This window comes from Thermobia domestica, chromosome 18 (genome assembly GCF_964235325.1).
Source record: "Thermobia domestica chromosome 18, izTheDome1.hap1.1, whole genome shotgun sequence".
Lineage (NCBI taxonomy): Eukaryota > Metazoa > Arthropoda > Insecta > Zygentoma > Lepismatidae > Thermobia > Thermobia domestica.
This window is the reverse complement of record NC_137471.1, coordinates 95,559,414-95,581,980: the sequence shown is the minus strand read 5'-3', so window position 1 is coordinate 95,581,980 and position 22,567 is coordinate 95,559,414. Positions and strand designations below refer to the sequence as shown.

At 37.1% G+C, this 22,567-nt stretch overlaps 1 protein-coding gene across 1 annotated transcript in view; it reads right to left on the bottom strand.

The window, feature by feature from the left end:
* The window catches only part of Psa (puromycin-sensitive aminopeptidase), a 379,421-nt gene that overhangs the window by 84,607 nt on the left and 272,247 nt on the right, over nt 1-22,567 (bottom strand). The window contains exon 12 of the mRNA XM_081746220.1: nt 4,967-5,074. Within this exon, the coding sequence (XP_081602346.1) occupies nt 4,967-5,074 (108 nt within the window). The remainder of the gene's footprint in view (nt 1-4,966; nt 5,075-22,567) is intronic.

Here is a 22,567-nt window from a genome sequence, read left to right as displayed (position 1 = left end):
CTTGTGACAATGACTCTCAGATGTACGTATTTCTTGGTCAGCGTTTGTATCAGAACATAGACAATCACCTACACTTCCAAAATCTAATAATGTTTTACTTCCATTGTTAAGTGAAAAGGTGCAATCCCCACCTGTGGTAGCACACTGCATGGAAGTACTTTTCAATATTTTTGATAAACTCTGTTTGAATGATGGAGTTCCAATCCTCACTGGAGACTAACCAATATATGCCCTGGCAAAACAGATTCAATGGAAATATTCTAGTAAGTATGGTGAAGACAAATTTGTAGTAATGATGGGAGGTTTGCACATTAATATGGCTGTAATGAATATGATAGGAAATTGGCTTACAGGATCTGCGTGGACTTATTGATGATAGAGTAACATCAACTGGACGAACTGAATCGCTTCTATCGTGCTCTCACATCAAGCGCGCTCGCTATGCTCACCAAGTAACAATGGCTGCACTATATATTTTGAAAACAGGAGCATACGAAGCATATAAATATATCAATGTCTCTGAAGGAATGTCATATTTAGATTTTAACGAATGGTGTAATCTACGCAATGAAGAATCTCTGCAATTTATTTTCTGGTAATAACTATGAAACTACAGATTCTATTGCTCTCTTTCTTACAAAGTGTGCGTGAAGGAAATTTTGTACAATTCAAAACCATTTTGGAAGATATATATCGCTGGATATTTGTTTTAGATCACACAAACTATGCCCGCTGGTTGCCAGTTTTCATCAAAACACTGAAAGAACTGGAGATCCGCCATCCGTTTATATATAAAGAATTCATGAAAGGCAAATTCGTAAGTCAGAAGAGCAATCGACCATTTTCAGCAATTGCGGATGACCATTTACATGAGCAAAATAACAAACAAGTTAAAGGAGTTGGTGGAGCAATAGGACTTTTTGACAAACCTGCTGCACTTTTGAAATGGATGGTTGCAGGACAGATGTTGTAAAAATGATATCTGTCTTTGAAGAACAGATTTCAGTTTTCGATGGTGAAGAAGATGCAGGTGATGAAAATGACGTAAAGCATAAGGAAAGCAGCAAAGCTTTTGAAAAGAGATATAAGGAACAGGTTTTAGATGTTGTAGCTTCATCTAGAAACTATGGTAACCCATTTGAAGAAGATATATTAACAACAGCAGTTAGCAAAATATGTGCAACAAAAGATGCAGGGAAGTCGGTCATGCAGGAATTTATTTTTAATATTCTACTTGATGATGATGATGATGGGTGTTCTGTCCGAGGGCAGGTAGTTGGCCCGAAGGTCCCTGGGCAAGGTGAACCCATGGTGGTCTTGCCATTGCCTTCCATGGGATGATGATGATGTTCTAAGGACGGCTCCTACAGTTTAACGAAGGATCCGAATTACTTGTGTCCCCACCGGGAATCGCACTCGGAACCCCTTGATTACAAGGCGACGAGTGGAGCCACTCATCCACCAGGGACACTATATTCTATCTTAACACGCAATAATTCAACGCAATAATTTAGTAAATGCTCCCATATTATTTAATTTTACTCCCTTTACTTTCTATTTATCACCCTACTGCCAAAGAACTTAATTGCAATAATTATCCCCCTCCCCTCCTTTTATAGAAGCTCATATGACTTGTGTCCCGGTGTTTTTTTTATTGTGTATTACCATCTAAATAACTATGCCAAATTTTATTCTGGTATCCAGAAAAGAAATATTCTTATTGAAATTTGTACCAAGCGACTGCACTATAAGGAGTAAAATACAAGTTCCGCATATTTTGTTGGTGTTTTGTTAATTTCATGGCGTTCAGTATTACTCTGTGAAATGTTAAGTGAATTCTGCAACACAGTACTATAATGGAACAAATTCCAACTTGACTGTTCCCATACGTTATTTTAAATTATTTATACTAGGCAATAGCTGATTACATGTGATTACTAAGATTATTAAGGACATATTACTGATTATTAAGAGCATATAAAGTATTTAAACAAAAAATCTTTTATTTGCTTTAATAGTTCGAAGTGAACTTAAAAGACGAAGTTACATATCTTCCTTTCTTTTCTTCTGCTGTTAATTAATAATTAAGATAGTGTCTGTACGTAAAACATTTTCCGGCCAACATCGCCCAAAAAGTTAGCGGATTCTATGATTGTAACACGCAAGGTAGAGCTATGGAGTGTAGAATGAAGTACATTGTGATGCTATGGAATGTAGCTGTTGATAACTCTATTTAAACGAAAACTGATAAAAAGGATAAACATTTGATTAGAGAAGAAAAACAATATAAGGGAAGAGAAGGAAGACATCGCTGATCGAGATGGGCTACACTTGCATCGATCCGAAGGAGATGAGATGATTGGTGAAAGGATTCCTTTGAGAATTAGAAGACCGTCAGGTGGATGGGACTATGAAACATAGAGTTAATGTAATGATGTCTACTTTTTAGAAGACGAGGTGGGGTACGGTGGAGGAGATGCTCAACAGTAAGTGTCTTACATACAGGCACTAATTTCATATATTAATTAACAGCACAAAAAATAAATGAAGATAGATAACTTCTTTACTTTATTTTGTTTGTAAGTTCACTTCAAGGTATTGCAACAAATAGGAGTGGATTTTGGTTTAATGTAAATACACTGTGTCCACTGTGTCACTCCGTGATTTCGATTAATTGTAAAATGAAAAGGTTTTGCAATATATTTGTAAATAAGGTGTCAAGAAATGCATTTTCGTTTCTTGCCTATAGGTTCTAAATTCACTCATTGTTTAGCTCTCCAAACAGCAACGCAGTTGGTGTGTTTTGGAATTTCACTGAACAAAGGGTGTCTGTGCAACGTGCGTTCAGGTGCAAATTTGGTGTGAAACCACCTTCGGATAAGTCAATTTTGAAGTGGTACAACGATTTCGTAGAAGAAAGGTGCATCTGTGACAAAGCGCAAAAGGGCGTTCCGGCCGAGCACCAGTGCCACAGCAAATTGCTCATCGCGTGAAAGAAACTTTTGTACGGAGTCTCAAGAAATCTGTCGCAGAACTAGCTAAGAATTACAAATAACAAGAAGCATGGTTTGCAAATTATTACGCAAACGCTTGCACTTCAATCCGTATGAACTGCAATTAATGCAGTAGTTAAAACAAGAAGACCACCCAAAGCGACTGCAGTTTTGTTCGGATCTCCGGCAATTACTCGAAAATTATAACAACTTGATATCCAAGATCATTTTCAGTGATGAGGCAAGCTCCCACCTGCATGGAAAGGTCAACAGGCATCATTTGCGAATATGGGCATCCCCACACCACGCTGGAGGTGGAACGTAATTAATCCAAGTATAGTGTTTTTGTGCCATATTAGAACGGAGAGTTTATGGCCATTTTTATTTTGAAGGTATAACTGTCTCTGATGAAAGTTATCTGGATATGTTACGGAACTGTATGATACCACAACTTATTAAGGTGACTATCTTTTTCAACAAGATGGGGCATTAGCGCACTGGCATCGCAATGCCCGAAAGTTTCTCAATGAGCCCCTACTAAACAAATAGATTGGTCGTGCTGGACGCAATGAGCAAGTGTTTCCCCAGTGGCCTCCTAAGTCATTGGATCTTACTGTATGTGATATGCTCCTGTGGGGGTATGTCAAAGACATAGTGTACCTACCTCCACTATCCCTAACTATGGAATTCTGAAGGAACGAATCACAGAAGCTATCAATATTGTAATGTGATGTTGTAAACAAACAATTCCAACAACACCACCACGTGGTTCGGCAAGAGGATCTCCTACCAGATGGATCTACAGTCACATGCAGACGACGGTTTCTGGACCCTCCCACGGAGCAGAAGACGACATCGGAGCAGCAGCGCCACCGCCACCCAAAGGACCCTATAAATTGGATGGACGAAGACAGCTCGACACCAGTTTTCTGGTGACCCTCCTCTAGTCTGCTTCGGGACTTTAGGAGTAACCTAAACCCCAGGGCCTCTAGTCTGCTTCGGGACCACGCCTATCCTTTCTCCTGGCTTAGCCTGCTTCGGGGCTCTGACTGGGAATCCTAACCTCAGCCGCTTAGCCTGCTTCGGGGCTCTGTTGGCCATCTAACCTACCCACTGCTTGCTTCGGAGCTTTGGGCACCTAATTCCACTCCTCTTAGCCTGCTTCGGGACTCTGTTGGAGATCCTGTCTGCGACCTTACGGTCAAAGACCACCTATAATTAACCTTTGATATTAGAGAGATAATTTGTACAGTATTTTTGTGGAAATACTTTTATAGTGGAAGCTTTTATAATAAAATTGGTAGTGGGAGATCGATTCCGGACGCTCTTTTTATTAAATGCTCTACCCAAAAATCCTATATGAGACAAAGTTTTACAATATAATCACGCCGAATACGCTTCGAAGAGTGTTGAGTGAGCTTGATCATCGAGTAGATGTTTGCCTCTTACCACGTGTAATAAACATACACCTCATGAAACTTCATGTGCTGATACATCTTTAGGCAAAAAATGAACACAAAATTCCGAAAGGTTTTCATTTTATAACCAATTAAGATCATGGAATGTTTTTGTGGACACACTGTATTTTAATATATTCTTAATAATCAGTAATATGTCCGTAACAATCTTAGTAATGAACCATTGTCTAGTATAAATAAATTTTTAAAAAACGTATGGGAATTTATTTCATTATAGTACTGTGTTGCAAAAAAAAACAAAAAAAAAACATGTAGATTCATTTCACTGAATAATACTGAACGCCACATAATTAACAAAAAGTACCTACATACACCGCAAACAGAAGCACATGGAAGCCAGCATTACTACTTGATAGCTCATGATATTTTACTACGATAGCTCAACTTTGTTGTCAGAGAATATTTCCATAGTAATTCCACATGTGGCCGCAAAACTCTCTAGCGCTGATCGACCTTCTCATAAATGTATGTAATGTATTATTCTTTTTAACTTACCGACATGGCAAACTGAAGAACTTTCTGCAACACCGCTTCATCTCTGATGGCACCAAGAGCTCGAGATATCCTATCCTTCTCTTCGTGAAGATCTGCTTCTCGATACAACTAAAAGAAAACAAATCAAAAGTTTGTCAGATGGACACTTCTAATAACTCCCTTTTGATTAAAAGTGCAAAATCCTTCCCATAAAACAGTTTGAAGTCATAACTTTTTACCAACTCTACACGCACTAACGAAAAGCATCTGTAAACTCAATACCGTTCTCAGACTTTTCGCGCAGAACAACTTGTTAAATTAATCTATTTGGCAGCACCGAACTTAGGAATATCTCCTATGTGGATACTACGAAGTTTATACAGTAGTTTTGACAAGGGTTAAAAGTGAGGCTGAACGCAAGTGGACGTCGTTCTCCCACTTCCAGAAAATATCAATGGCGTATCTCCACTTCCTAAAACTTACAATGGGCAAAGATAAGGGGGAAGGCGTGGCGTCAGCGTTCCCCTACCTATTCTGATCCACTTTTACCCCTGATTTTGACAAAAAGGGAATAATTAACATAAATTATTGAACAAATATACTTGTTTGTACAGTTTCTATTTATATTTATATTGTAAAAATATTCTACTGAGTCAGATTTGGTAGTACACTGGATTTGGACTTTCTCTCCCACAACCGTTTATTATAAAAATATGATACAATGTAGTCAGAATTCTAATGGTGGTCCAAAAACCAATACAATAGAGTCCCTTAATTTGGTAGTTCGTGATTAGGGATGTAGGGCCTGGTCGCAGCCAAGAGTGAATGTATAGACACTCAGGTTCCCAAGTGCAGCCAAGGGAGAGGTTCGTAGTTTCCCGGTCCAGTAGCACCCAAAAGAGGGAAAGTTAATTCTCATGGCCCTCTGTAGCCACGGGAAAGTAGGTAAGGAGATCAGTCTCAGAGCAGACTGATGTTTTCTAAGGTGCTGTAACATCTTATACAGCACCTTCTGTATACTGTCCTCAGGAGTCCTCGTAGAACCTCGGGGTGGTGACGACGTTCGTCGTTTTTTGTATCAAATGCTGTTTGTTGATATCCGTTGTCTGCTTTGTTGTTCTTTTTGTTGACCACGTGGAGTGCCATCATATGTAGAGAACATTACAATATTCTCTGGAGAAAGAAAAATTCGAGACATATTTGAATAGAATATATCAAATTTTATGTCTTGAGTGGTTCAAAAGAAACATATGATGATATGAAAATTTCAATCAGCACCTTTGGGGTTGAATTTTCACCATTGATTAACTTGCTGTAGGTATAATCAGTTATCACACTGTCAAGATAGTAAATTGTTAAGAAACGAGACTTGACTAATGGCGATCTGGCGGAAAATTATATACAATATAGGAGTGGAACTAACCTCAATTGCCAGGATATTGTTAATCTGGTGTATTATGCAGAGTTCACCATTCATGTTTATGTAGGTTTCACGTTAAAGAAGAAACTTCTCATTTGTAAGTTTACTATGCGTGTAATGAGAACACGTTCCAATTATGGTGAGGGATAATCTGGATAGTCCACAACTCCAAGCAATAGAAAAATTCAAAAACTACGAAGAAAATACACATCATATTGGATCAAAATGGAATAGTCTTTAGGGATCTTATTGTGAAAATTAATTTGTTGCACTAAGTATGCAAACATGGAACACTCGGCTGATTTTACCCATGAACTTCAATCCCAAACAACTGGTTTGTCTTAAGCCACGAAGAAAGCATGCATCAAGTTTTCTGAAGAAAAGCAGAGAAATCACACAAAACTGTCGTGAAACAGTGAGACAGATACACAAATGACGGCTGAGTTGTAAATGAAAGCATGCTTGAATTAATTGTATTATATATCATACATAGATACACATACTGTAAACTATACGCAGAGAAAGCATACATGCTTACCACTTGAGAACATATATTAGGATCCCATGTTAAGTTCTGGTTTGTTTCAGGTTTTATGGGTAGAGAAAATAAAGACCACTAAAACAATCTGTGAATTAAATTTTGAATACTTAATGCAGATACTTAAAATAGAATATAAAACTATGATGAGCGTAGAGAACACTCACTTAAAAATACATTCTAATAAAGAAATGTTCAGGGGCGTACACACGGAGGGGGTTCACCGGGTCAGGACCAATCCAAATTTCGTTACTCGACTAACATTGGTAGACTTTTTTTTAACATAACTATATTTGTTTGACAGAGAAACGATTGCTTTCGACTGATTTGCGCCTCATCTGTACTCTTTCTTTTCTTATAAAAATTATCTTGTTCTACCATTTTTTCTAAAAATATAGGTGGAAGTAGTTAACAATTACTTATCGTCTTTTCGGGTGCAGAATAAGACACCTTCAATATTACACAGACATACCCAATTAACTTGGATTCCTTCCAGCAAATATTTCTGGGTGCGCGACTAGAAATGTTTAAGCTTATCCTTAGTCTCTTATGATTAAATAGCTTCTATCCATACTTTTTAACGTAGGGTTCGAACCAATACATTGTCTACTGGAGTTCGAATTCTAGTATACATGCATAAAAACACAGTTAGCCATTGAGCTATTTGGAACCACAAACAACAGAGCTGAAAATATATGTATTTCGGGAAGAACAGTTTTAGATAAAAGAACCGCGGTGGCGCAGTCGTAGACCGTTTACCTACCAACTTGACGACTTGGGTTCGATCTTGTTCTACGTTTGTTCCAATGCGGCTCAGGGGTTCACTACCCACTCTCTGTTAGCGGCTGGAAAGTCTTTCCGACTACATAATGTCTTGTAAGTGGTTAAATCTAGAAAGTGTGGAGCCCTACTTCTACTCAGTCCTTCGGCCTCTTGCCCTACTTCTACTCAGTCCTTCGGCCTCTTAAAGTCGATTCCGAATTGGAGGGTGACATTCACTTTCTGCACTCAGGTAAGATGCAACTACACGACTAGGAAGCTTCTATCTATCCCAATATCTGACTGGTCTGAGATTAAATAGCCGAAATCAGTGACGATGGCATGCTGAGTAGAAACTGAACTGGATTTTTTGTATTATTATTATTATTATTATTATTATTATTATTATTATTATTATTATTATTATTATTATTATTATTATTATTATTATTATTATTATTAAGTATTCTGCCTTTTGGCAGGTCCTGGAACGAGTTTTGATAATTTATTTTTAAGGTTTGGTCCTGGAAATATTTCTTCCACGTTTCTCGAACTTCAGCTTCCTCTTTTAAATTCCAATATTTTCTTCTATTCTTAAGTATTATGCAATAAATTTTATGTAATCAATCACGGAAGACAGAAGTTTTCCATCTTTGCTTTTTCTATATGAAACAATCTTACACTGCACTCTTCTGCTGCAATTTATTTTTCAGGCATATATTATTTCGAAAACATTCTTGTCAATTTCAACTCATTTCACCTTTGCAGCCTCGAACTCTGTAATAGAAGTTTCTCAACGCGCTCTATCTAAAGAGGAACACAATAGCTTTGTTTAACTTCCAGATATAAAAATAATAAAAGTAAACGTGTTTTGAATGCATAGGTCCACAAAATAACTATGTAAATATTTCATCGTATAAAGACACAAGCGTAACTCGCACTTAATTTTCTGTCAAGGAATGCGCCAAAGGCAATGAAGTTGATACAATTGACGTATCTCGGCTAATTAATGACCGAAAACAAAACTCTAGGTTGTCAAGGGAACATATTTCTTTGCATTGTCTTTTCAGCAGTACCGCAGGTGGATCCATTGCACGCTAATACAATACATATTTTGTAATACAATATTAGGCAACATCCTTCACAATTCTTCTAAGAAATATATTAATTGATGAAAGAAGTAACTGCATTTAGATTACAGCAATGGAACATGTGTGGAATTTAATAACTAATGGCCAGCAGACAATATTAAAGATATAAGAAAGTTATAGTTTTGTAACTTAACTATATTATACGTACATTGATACAACACGACATAGCGGGAACTCGAACCCAGAACCACCACCTGTTACAAAATTGCTCTACCAATTGAGTTACCAGCTATAAGATAAATTTTCTATATAAACGGGAACAAGAGATCAGGGTTTGAATCCCTCTCTATGTCCAATTATCAGATTTTTAACAGCTCCGACACACAACTCTACGCACTAGTAGTGTGTGAAAATGATTCAAAAACAAAGAATAGGCCATGATCGTTTTGTGTAACACTCTGTAAGAATCGTGATAGCAAAACCGGGTTGACCGGTTCCACTATCTACTGTACTGACAAAAGCAACGAATTCAAAATTTAAATACAAAACTCACACTGAACATATAATAAATGAAGCGAACAGAAACCTTCTAAGGATTAGGTGAATGTTTAATAAATCTGCCACTCTTCAAAATTGAATCAAACTAATGTTCGCTCCAAGCTTGAACATATGACGATTGTTGGAACCAGATACAAAAACTAATGCACAAAAAATTGAAGAAAGAAGTCAAAATTTTTTAGTTATCTTGCTTACAACCACACAAACATTTTTTCCCCCAGAACTTATAACTATTATTCAGTAAATAGGAACTTCAAAGCAAAAAACATTACATGACATAATACAGAAGTATTCTTGTACAAAATACTTAACTGCAATATTAAATGAAATAATGAACTAAACTGGAACGAACTGCTTTCGAGTCGTCAAAGAATGTACCAAAATGGAAAGATACGCATAGAAAACTGTACTTTCTTATATTGTACAAAAGCATCGACGAATACACTAAAAAACCTACTCATAAATTTGCAACCTACTCATAAAAAGAACGAGTAATACAAATATTCATTCTGTCTTACAAGGTTTAAAAGTAAAATTATGAATATATTCCATCGTGAAAGATGAGCATTACGTTTCTTTTTCAATAAATAACAGGTATATTTTGTTTCAATAAATAAGTAAATAAAAACCCGAAAAACATGTCATTATAATTGAAACGAGAGCAATTAATTAAAGAACGTTATGTTTCTCTCTTTGTATAAGCACAACTGAAACGGGTATTTTTTTTAAACAAATGAGCAAAGTGATCTTCCTTTTTTCTTTTTTTTAATGCAATCAAGACACCGAGTATAAATGAGTGGGTGGAAAGATTTCACAAGCCTTAACTAGAAACCCCGGTTCGAGAATTATTTTTTACTAGCGACAGCACAGATATGGTTACGGTTATAATAGCACAGTCGCTAATGACTAAAGCATACGATCAGAGCACCGAGTGATATAATTACGAGACCACTACATTTGAATACAAAAGAAGTGCTGGTAGGTTCATCTTTGACATCGTCTTCATTACTATAATTACCTGCTCTCTGCCACCAAGAAATACATAATCGCAAAAATAATAATAGAGAAAAGAAGTCTTAGTGAGCATCTAGTACGCGCACGTATAGACAGTACAGATATTTCAGATCCGGTTCGAGTTCTTACAGAAACACACATATTTCAATCAGATAGTAACCCAATAAACTAATAACTAAATTGCTCTTTCAGTAACAAGCTAATTTCTTTTAACTTAAACTATTCCTTCAGTTTTAAAAAGAAGTTTTAGCTTATTGTCTTTGAAAATCATTTAGCATCATCTTCATTCTTTAACTAAATTTACTTGGGTCTACCGATATGCGTATATACGAAAGGTTGTTCGGTTTATAATCAGACCGATTTTGAAGAGTATTCACCTCACGAGAAACCTCACTACGACCACCGATATTATTCTATTGGACCCCCAGCATTATGAACTATCGCCTGACATTCAAGTTTCAGTTGAAGTAACTCTGGTAAAGAACACGAAAGGAAATTCATTCCTACTCCTCCCTGCAAGCTTTTCAGAGACCAGTAAAGGTGCGCGGACGCCAATGTTGGAGAGTTTTTTCGACACGCTAAAACTACAGAAATCCCCAGAACTAACAAGGTCTGCCACAGGAATTTGAAAAGGAATGATACAAATTCCTGTTTCCTGGAAAAAAAACGGAAAGATGTTCTGGCGGTGTAATTTGAAACCTTGCCCTTATAGATTCTTAGCAGGTTGGTGTCCGAACCTTACGAGTGTGGGATGTCGATCTGAAAGATAGGTGCAATATGGATTGTGATTCCTAGAAGTACCTTGCAATATATATGCACTCTGTGAGTCAATTTAGGTGGAGCGCTCTTTCTACTGGGTGGTTATTTCGCTAAGGGCTCCTGGTTTCTGTTAACGGATACAACAGCTTTCGCAGTAGCCACCCCGAATGGGAACCCATTCTCCCGTCACCGTTTCTACGTATATTCCAGTAATGGTTTAATTTAGGCGCCACTAACGTCACTCACTTACCTACAACTTTAGTAACTATTCACGATAGTATACGCTTATTTCTAGCATCATTATCCAGATGGTAATGGAGTTCCTAATTCGGTCCGATATAAATCGAAAAATCTTCTCAAAATGTTGACAATCGATATCAACAATGAAATGCTTCCATTCGACTAATACATCATTTTCTCATACATTTTTTTTTTAATGAATATCTTCAAAAATCCTCACTTGTACTCTGCACATGTACATAAAATTTCGTTATTACGTATATCTATCTTAAAATATGTAATAAGAATAACAAATATATCACAGAAGTACGATAAAACGTTATAAAACCAGAATTAGAGAAAGTTAGGGGACGATGTGAATCATATGGTCCAGATGTTGTTTTCGGGCTAAGATGCCATATTCCAGGATTATAATCCACCCATTCATATAGCAGGGGCTGTTGTAGTGTACTTTCAGGAGCATGGGGATGAATCTGAATAACCCCTAGACTGCTCAATCCCCAGACCTGAACATAACTGAACTTCTGTGGTCTATTTTGGAGACATAAACCCGGAGCAGACTTTCGCCTCCATCCTCTCTCACGGAACAGAATGATGCGCTGCACACGGAATGGTATTATTACAGAGGTACTAAAGTTAACACTAGAGAGGCAACTAGCGCCGCTGTACATGTGATTCCAGCTTCCAGCACGTTGGTAATTGAACAGTCCTTTGTTTTCCAGTTGTATGCCAAAAGCAGTCACTTGATATACGTTGCAATGTGTAAGCGATGTTATTAAGTGATGATTCAACCAGGATTTCTAATTAGAGCTAACTTAAAACATGTCAGCTACTTAAAAATAAAAATATTACTAATAGATTAAAAGAGCATTGTATTTTCGAAGCGTAAAATAAGTGTTTTATTGTTTTATTATTTTCATAAATCACTAGTTTTAATACAAATATCTGAAAGTATAGTAAGAAAATTACGTGCCTTTATTTATATATATATATATTTTTTTTTTTTTTCACATTTCCAACATTATATTTGTATTTTAGTGGTTCGGATTCTATATTTTACTATAGGTTTTCGTCACATGTAGCCTCGGTGCTAAAAAGAACAATAGACTTTAACAAAGAAACAAACATACATATTGGAAAGGTACTTAAAATTCAAATATAATTTTGATAACATAAGCCTCGCAACAGCATCCTCAAACTTCGCCGAGATTACAGACAAAAGATCTCCTCCAGTTCCTTACCAGAGGGTAGCGTTCCCAAAACTGATGCAACGTTCCCTCTTTGTACTGCCATGCTGATGCGTTGCAGTAGAAAAGAGGTTGCTCTAGCATCTCCTGACGATAAAAAAATGCGGTGACCAACTTCTTTTATAAAGTTAAGGCCTTCGAGACCCCATGAACCACCCGATTCAATAGCTATAGCGACAAAATTATATTTGTCGAGTAAATTGCTATACTTCCTGCGTTTTTCTGTTTCTCGGCGAGCAGCCACGTTGCCAGCTTGTGCTGAGGAAGAATGTAAATTTGAAGGGGCGAAGGTGTCGGAACAAGTAAAATCCCATAGAAGTGCTTTTCCTTTCTTCCACGGTATTAGGGTCATACCATCTGGCCTCTTGCCGTCTGCACGACTGCATCCCAACGGTTCACATATAGAAGGAACGCCTGCTGAAATTAGTGCCCTCATGATAATGTCGTTGACGCTGGAGTGGCGTGAATATCTGCCCGCACTATTGGCACAGGAGAGTCCATGAAGGCCCTTCTTGTCTACGACACTTCTACAGGCAGGACATCTGTGTTGCTCGCAAACATCTGCTCCCAAACGCAGTGCACTGGCAATTCGAAAACTGTCATTGGGAAGATGTAATCCTAAAGAAGGTGACGGGATAGCATGAAGCCAAGCGCCTGCTTCTGGAGATGATGTAGCTAGAAGTCTGGCCTTATCTTCTGGGTTATCGGATGACTGAAGTAGAGCTGAAAAGTGATGACTTATAAGAGGATCGTCCCAAGAGGATTGTAGTCCTCTCTTATCAAGGTCAGGTGGATCTGATCCCACTATAGATGACCACTTAGCAATGCTATCGTTGACATCCGAATCCGATACTAGGCTAAGATCTTGTTGGAGAATGGTCTCAATTAATGGCTTAGCGCCATAGAATGAAGACAGGAAGGATGAAATAGCCAGATCCATGGCGCGACGAATGCCGAGACCTCCGTGGTTAACAGGAAGGGACGCCTGCAACCAAGAGTTATTGTTGAGTGAACAATTCAGGATAGATTCTAGACCGGTTTTCAAGGTGTTGTCATAGCATTCCAGTAGATCAGCATCCCGCCAAGAAGGAGCACAACGAAGAAAGTATAGCAGCCTTGGCATGGACAATGAGGCACGTAGTAGGTAAAAGGCAGAGTGAGCTGAAATCAAGGAAAGACGTGTAAAGAAGAATTCTAATTTAGAAATTTTGTCTTTTAATATTGTTCGTCTTGCCTCATTAGATAATGCTGCTCCTAATAAGCTGGCGTCATCTGTCGAAATTCTTTGAATCCCAGGCGCGGCTTCGTCAAACAGCTTGAAGAGGTTATTAGACTCCTCATTGGAAACTCCGAGAAAGCTGACCTCACATTTGGAGAAATTCATTTGCAATCCGATCTCCTTAGCCCGTCTACGGATCATTTCTAATGTCTCTAGTACTGTATCCTTGTCTCCAGCTATAGTCCCGTCATCCAAATACCATATGTTCAGTTCTGTATTGATACTATTAACGATGGATTGTAAAGTTAGTGCGAACAAACCAGGGCCAAGAGGGTCGCCTTGTTGTACGCCACGCTGAGAGAGGATTATTTCATCTCCTAAGTATAAGTTGCTCGGTTGCGAGTAGCACTGATGTACGTACCGATAAATTGATGGAAAATTGTTTTTTACCTGTATGAGCATAGAGTCACGATTCAACTCGTTAAATGCGTTTCTGAAGTCTATTTTCAGAAAAACTTTCTCCTGCTGGTGTGGAAAAGAGTAATACATACGAGCAGCGTGGACTGCTGCTTCTGCTCCATGTGAGACGCAAACTCCAAGTTGGTGTGGGGATAGAAAATGTGTTAGAGGTTCTCTAATTCTATGGCAAATGATTTTGGCTGATAATCTCCTCCACACATTGCCTATTGCGATAGGACGAATGCCGCCACTTTTCTTCCTCAAAGCTATTAGTGATGCTCCAAAGAAAATAGGTCTAATTTCTGTGGGCACATTACCGGAAATAATCAGATGGAGAAAATCGCAGATGGCGTTAGTCAGGTGGTCTTTAGTTTTGCAGTCTTGGGAGAGTAGGAGGTCCTTTAATATTGAAGGACGGAGACTGTCCATACCTCCTGATGACCCGGAAGGAAATGATTTAAGTGCCTTCGTAAACTCGTCAACTGATATTCTAGGCACTACAATACTGGGCTCAATGAGATCGGGAGGTTCAAAAGGGTGGCTGTGAGCCGGATGTTTCTCTTTTAATGCTTCTAATACCGATCCATTCGGAGAAGCTATAGTATCTTCTGAGATGAGAAGCCGTACTGCGTTGCGGACATCACCATCTACTAATTTGTTCTCGACATTCTTAACGTTAAATGTGGAATTTACTGGTCGTCGAGCTTTGAAGGATTTTTTACTGTGGTTAGGAAGGGCTTCGCAACGAGAATCAGACCAACATCGCACTCTTTGTTTAACCCATGATGTTAAATTATTCACTTTGTCAGCTTTTGATGGCACGCACAGTGTAACGTAAGGAAAGAAGAAGAGATCCATCCAAGCTTCTAAGTCGTTTGTACGTACAATCTGTTGTAATACCTCGCACAGAGAGTCTGCCACTGTAGCTCTAGCCCCTCGAGGTACCCTGCGCAACATTGGAATAGAAGACTTTAATCTTGTTAGAAGCTTATTGCATTTGGAGATCAAAGTTTTTCTTGGGTGATCGACATTATCAATGGATGATTGCGACTTCCGTGAAAGCGAGCATGATTTGGTTTTATTGATATCATAATGGCACCTGCTATTGTGAATTGCTAGGCCTTTTAAACTAACACACAATTTGTTGCAAAGCTTACAGGTGATCTCGTTAGGCCTGTTTGAAAAATCAATGTTCAAATTTAATGCGGTATCATTTTGGGTTTGATTTCTTTGATTAAATTTTGATCCTGATGCGTTGCTTCCATGCGAGAAATCTGCATTAATGGCCCTGCAGTCTTTATTGATATCATCAGTAATAGCAGCGAAAGGATTACTGGTATCATTAGAAGAGTCACGATCATCTTCCATAGTTATTATAAAATTTTAAATTTGAATTTTAAATTTAAATTACATCCAACTACATTGTTGGAAATGTAATATTGTTTGAAAAATAACGACCATTAATTGAAATTAGCAATTTGAAAATAGCAAATTTTCAGTCAATCATCTGAACCACTGAAGCGATTCGAAAACTGATTTCACCAAAAGTCCCATCAAAACTTGAACCACACATTACTTCATAACAAAGAGCACAAAACCTCAGTTCACCTTCACTAAACGAAGAGAATTGCGCAGAACACGAAACACACGTCTGCTTCCAATCACAACAATCACAACAATCACAACAATCACAACAAACACAACAAACACAAGAAAATATATCCACATAAATACACAGAGCCGAAATGATATAAGGGCATAATAAATATTTCTGGCATCCGTACACCTCATACGATATATATTGCTATTATTAAAATAATCTATTAGATTTAATTTCAGTTACGCGTTTAAACTTGATAAGCAAAGAAATAATATTCTTAATTGCGTATAAGCGAAATATGTTAATATACAGGGTGTCCGAGAAGTCCTTCCCTGATTACAGAAATTGATAACTCAGGCTAGAAGTAAGATAGAAATATGAAACTGGTGTTGAATTGTTTACAAACTATAAAAGTTTTTGTCTGTGTTAGGTTTGTTCTGTTTTACCAAGTCTCAATTTTTTTTTTTTTTTTTTTTAGGTTTGTAGTACGTAAGTAAGAAGCCCAAGAAGCCATGCCAACCAACCAACCAGGAGAAGGCACAGTGTGTCCTGTGGTACCATGAGACACGATCACCAACCACGGTGCAGAGACAGTTCCAGACTACATTTGGGAGGACTCCACCTGATGTCAAGAGCATTAAAGCCTGGTATGAGAAGTTCAAGAACACAGGGTCGGTTGCTGACCTTCCGAGGTCTGGTCGACCAAGAACCTCAGCAGACACGGTGGAGGCTGTGCGGCAGTCTTTTCTGAGAAGTCCTAAGAAATCGGTGCGCAGGGCCTCACGTGAATTACAGATGCCAAAAAGCTCTATCCATGACATTTTACACAAACGTTTATTGTTTCGTGCTTACAAAGTGCAACTCGTTCAGGCCTTGTTGCCCGACGACGGTACACGTCGATATGACTCTGCGGTCGAAATGCTATCACGTATTGAGGACGATAATGGTTATCTCAGACGAATTGCCTTTCTTTGCGACATTCTTTGTCAGTGGAGTAGTGAATCGCCATAATGTACGCATTTGGGGTTCAGAACCCCCCAGGGAGGTCAGGGAGTTCACCAGAGGCAGTCCAAAGGTGAATGTTTGGTGCGCGTTATTGCACGATCGAATTATCGGGCCATTCTTCTTCGCTGAGGATACTCATATGGAAGTGTACTGATGTGACCAAAACTTTTATAGTTTGTAAACAATTCAACACCAGTTTCATATTTCTATCTTATTTCTAGCCTGAGTTATCAATTTCTGTAATCAGGGAAGGACTTCTCGGACACCCTGTATTATAATACATGAAATTTGTTAATCTTTAAATTAACTAGACAAAACACGTACTTCCTACTAAGAAGAGAAGTCCCTAAAAGATAGTAAGTTTTAACTGTCACGAATATTCTAGTACGGTGTCATGTTGTCATACTGAAAACTTTCAGTGGATAAATAAAAACTACGATTTTGTTACACATTACTGTTGAAATCTAATTTTCAGAAGTCTTCCATAAACTGAAGCTTAACGTGAAAATTACTTGGGGGCTGAGGAGTAATCCAACTTTATAACTAATAATAGTGCTATTATACATTTCCCAAGACAGTTCTACAAATTAAGAATATTTCCACTCTTAAATATTAATAATATCTTGTTTAGAAAATAAATGACATCGCTGAAATAAGCGCAAGTATCACACAAAAATATTAATTTACTTATTATCAACAGCGAGAAAGAGAACATCTTGACGTATGTTAACCAAACCAAATCAGCATTTTAGCGTCGTTTGTGGCCAGGAAATAAAGTTGGGACGGATGTTCAAGAAGAAAGGACTCTTTCGATATAATTGATTGGAGGGATCAATTACAAATTTGACTTTCATATATAGTATATATATATATATATATATATATATATATATATATATATATTAGGGTGGTCCTTATTTATATGGGGAAAAATAAAATTAGGAATTTCCTTGGACTCACCCCCTAAAATGGTTCCATATGGGACAAAATTAAGCCAGGAGAAAAATTAGATCCATTGAATAATTTTAAATCGTGCCTCAAACGACCTAAAATTTTGAATGCGTTTACAATACATAGTATATGGGGAAAAGCTGGAATAAACTCTTGTAATTTACAAACGGTTTAAGGGAATGGAAAGATATCTTGGATAATGGAACTAGAGGAAATGAACAGCCTAATTTTGTATAGCATTATTATGGCGGCCATCTTGAAGTCCGCCATCTTGAATTCAGGTCAAAATTTTCAAATAGGAAGAGGGTCATGTTACATACCATTTTGAGGTGGCGTTTTCCCAGAAGCACAAATCTCCTATTATTTTCAAGCTACCAATAATCTTGTAAGAGTTATTACGTGTGAAAAACGAAATGCTTCGATGTAATGTTATTTTATTGTAGTTATGGACCACAGATTTGTAAGAATTTTGGAAGTATTTTACATAAACTGGAAACAAACTGCTAGAGAAAGTTAAATCTTTGTTTCCCCATGAACTACCAATAAGTTTTTCTATCAAGATGATTCATAGACCATTATGAGGAAAAAGAAAAAAAAATATAACATGGAAGAAATTGAAATATCCCTTATTTATGTAGTACTGTAGCTTTGGGGTAAGTTTTCAATAAGTTTTCAATCTTATATACTACACAGTTTACTTTTGTCACATCTAGGAAAAGATTATCTATGAGAATTCACCATGTGCAAACGGAACTGTTTCTGATACTCATTTTTCGTAAAAACGATGTTGTAATCTTCTGTTAGTTTCACTCCCCTTTCTGCTGCAACGTTTATTACGGAGATAAATTTAACTATTGTCTTTCCATGAAGATAGTCATTGTTATCTGACCATGAAATCGGGTCACACTCAAGAAACCCTTTGGGTATTTTAAATCTCACGAGAAAAAATTGTTTGTTGTATCAAAATCACTGATTTCTCTTTTCGCAAGAATTTTTATGGTATTATCCTTGCGTCAAGCTTCGTTGCTGCTTCACGGTTTCTCCTTACAGTTGTAATTCTTTCAACCAATTTTTGTTTTTCCACTATGTTAACTTCATCATCAAAAAACTCCAATGCTACGTATTCCTCCTTCAAGTACCAGTGATGCCGAGAAAATTTAGAAAGAACCACTTCAGATAATTCATTATCTATTTGCCTATAACTGTACAAAGCTTTCAAAAATTGCAGGTCTTGTAATGATGAATGGGATACTTGATCACATTTAAATCAAGCTTGGACATATAATCGTATCAGAAAAATTCATGCTCTCCGAAGACCCGTTTCTATTTGCTTCGTTAAACGAAAATGTTGGCGAAAGAGAAATATTTTTAAACAGTATATTGCTTTCCCATCTACCTTGCATGGTGAATTGCTCCAGGCAAACGAAAGAAAACTCTTCGAGGAGGTATACCATCCAAGAATGTCAGTTCTAAAAATTTACTATGATCTCTGCGGTGTCCTGCTTCTACAAGTTTGATAGCAAAATTCAATATTTCATTTCTTACATCTGAAATGTTGTTCCTTACGTCATTATCATCATCAATTCTGGAATAAAGTTAGTACAATCTATTTTAGACCAATCGTTCTGAAAACGTCCGGTCCAGATGCAAACGAAACACAACACTTGTCAAATACACATTTTAAAACCAATTCATAAATGTAGTGTCTACAAGGAAGGTATAGAAGATCATTTTGGAGCATCTGCTCTAGCAGAATGAAAGCACCGTTCACATGACACATATTGCAGGGAATAGTGTGACAACAAACTGCCTGCACGAACTTTACCAAGTTCTATTCTTCAAGCTAATGAACTGTAGTAGAAATAATATGTTCGTTCTCCTCTTCGTGATGACAAACTGAGAACACCAATTAGCCTCTCATGAGCATCTCCTGTAATAAATATTGATAACCCGTCGATAGTCTCTCTACCAGTCAAATTCGGCAGTAGTTTTCCGTCTCATTGCACAACTAACGCACTTGATGCACTCCGAAATTGTTTTTGTGGTCTTATGCAACTTCACTACGGATTTTCTCTCAGCATCGATGCATATTTATTACTAGTTCCTTTACATTATGACCTAATGTTTCTGCCGTCGCTGTCAGAATATGTATTCTCGTTCTATCAGTGGACTTGTATCGATCAAGAGCAGCAACCTGTCTTGGAGTTTTAAAATTAGTTTTTTTCTCTTTTATATCTCTTGCAGGGTCCGGGCGCACACAGGCACATATTTACATTTTATCTTACATATTCAACTGGGTTTTCCTCTTCATTTCTTGAAATGCTTACTTCCGTGTATTTTGGTGTAAAATTCATACAAATCATTTTCAGAAGTGCATTTTTCTTTTGCGTTCCTCTTTCTAATGAAGCCGCGCATATCCCTCTTGTTCTTTTCGAGCCAAACTCATGTCTTTACATTTAGTTGTGTAAGAGTTATTACTTGTGAAAAAGAGAAATAATTTCACAGGTAATAATTCTTAGACGACTAATGGGGCGTTTACACTTAGTCGATTTGCGTTCGATTCAGTTGAATTGACGTCACTTTCAACTTAATCGACCGTGTAAACGGGACTTCAGCTTAATCTCTCGTTGATCGAAGGCGACTAATCGACTGGCAACTGAATTAAAAGACGTTCTATTTTCTGTGGTTGAAATAATTGAACACATCCATCAATCTGATTCGGCCTAGTTGCTTCGATTTAGTGGCAAATGCAGCGAGTCGATTTAGTCGTGCGACTAAATCGACTAAGTGTAAACGCCCCATAAGGCTATCTTTAAATAGCGCCAGATTTGTGTTTCTGGTGAAACACCACCTCAAAAAGATGTCACATGACCCTCTTCCTATTTGAAAATTTTGATTTGAATCCAAGATGGCGGACTTCAAGATGGCCGCTGTGACAATACTATACAACATTAGATGTGTTTCTTACTCTAGTTCCATTATTCAGGGTATTTTTGCGTTCCCTTAAGCCGTTTCTAAATTACAAGATTTTATTCCAGATTTTTCCCATATATTATGTACTGTAATCGGATTCAAAATTTTAGGTTGCTTGGGGCACCATTTAATATTATTCAATGAAGTTAATTTTTCTCCTTCCTTAATTTAGTCCCATATGCAACCATTTTAGGGGGTGAGTCAAAAGAAATTAGGAAATCAAAAATTAAGGACCACCCTAATATATATATATATATATATATATATATATATATATATATATATATATATATATATAATTAATGTATATATGGTTTTCAGGAAACTCACTATTAACTTCGTGCTCATTTACAGTACAAGCATGTGACTGCTTTTGAAATAAACAGAGAATGAAGATAATAATGTGACAATACTTGTAACCCAGGTTAAGCCTAATCTGGGAAATATTCCGGAAAGAAAATTCCCTCAAGTCCACGGCCAATTCCTGAAATCATCACAGTTTAGAATACGATATAGTCTGAATAAAGTAATGATTCGTAATCGAGATCATTATCGTTAACAAACACCAAATCAATTTATAAATACAATTTTGACTCTAGTAACAGGTTATTTTTATAAAATGAAGAATTAAACCACTAAAACATATACGATACCATGGGCGTCTCTGGCGGGGGGACGGGGGGACGCGTCCCCCCAATATTTTGAAATACGAAATATTTAATATTTTATTTTAATTTAATTTATTTAGATACTCACTAGCAGTTAGATCATTTCCTTTGATGTCCCCCCCCCCCAAATTTTACATGCCAGAGACACCAATGTAAGATGCAACAATATTTGAAGCATCGTGTCATTTGGAAATATTTGTCTTTGGGGTCAAAACGCCAAAGCGTTTGGTTTTGAGTTTAGCGTCCCTTTCAGTAGCGAAGCTATATGAGACGTGAACCTACAGTTTAACGACGAGGGAGCTCTGTGTTTAATTATGAATTTGATCCATGATGGAGTGTTTGCCTCCAATACAAACCCGATTAGTGGAGGATTTCACTTACTATTAATTGCTTTGTCTCATATGGCCTTGGTGCTGAGCAAAAAGTTAAGTGTACTCAATCAATTGTTAATGCGTATAACAAAAGACGCTATTAGATGCATATTTCTTAGTGCGTATTATTGTACGCAGTAGAAATGATTCATTTGATTAATATATAGGTACATTTCACCTACGTATTATACTTTATTTTGTATTACATCTTGGTTTATATCTTGTTCAACTGGAGTAAAACTAAAAATATCAGCAAAGCTTAACTGTTGCATGTCAATATGTCACAATCGTTTCATGCAATTTGTGATATCGTGCGAGTATAAAAATAATGTACTAAATGTTCTAATTAATAATAACTAAAATAATAATAAACGCTATATAAAAATATTTATTCCTCTCTGCAGCCATACATTCAACGGCTTTTCATACACTTGGTGTAAGCCGCCAGCTTACTCTGGACAGGTCACTGATCTTCTTTAAATAAATTTTCAATTGCTTTTAAGTTTTCTAGTGAATTATAAATTTTCCTCAAAATGATTAAATATGATTAAAATAATACGAATTTCAGCTGCTGAGGCAATTAAGCAAGATGAGTACTATAGAGCTGAGGAACCAGCAAGTGGGCCACGATAATATCTTGATTTCACACATTAAAATACTCTCGCAGATAGTTTTCCTATATCTAAAGATATGTGTAACTTAAGCATGAAACGGTATATCATTTTCTCTTTTAATTCTCTCTGAATAATC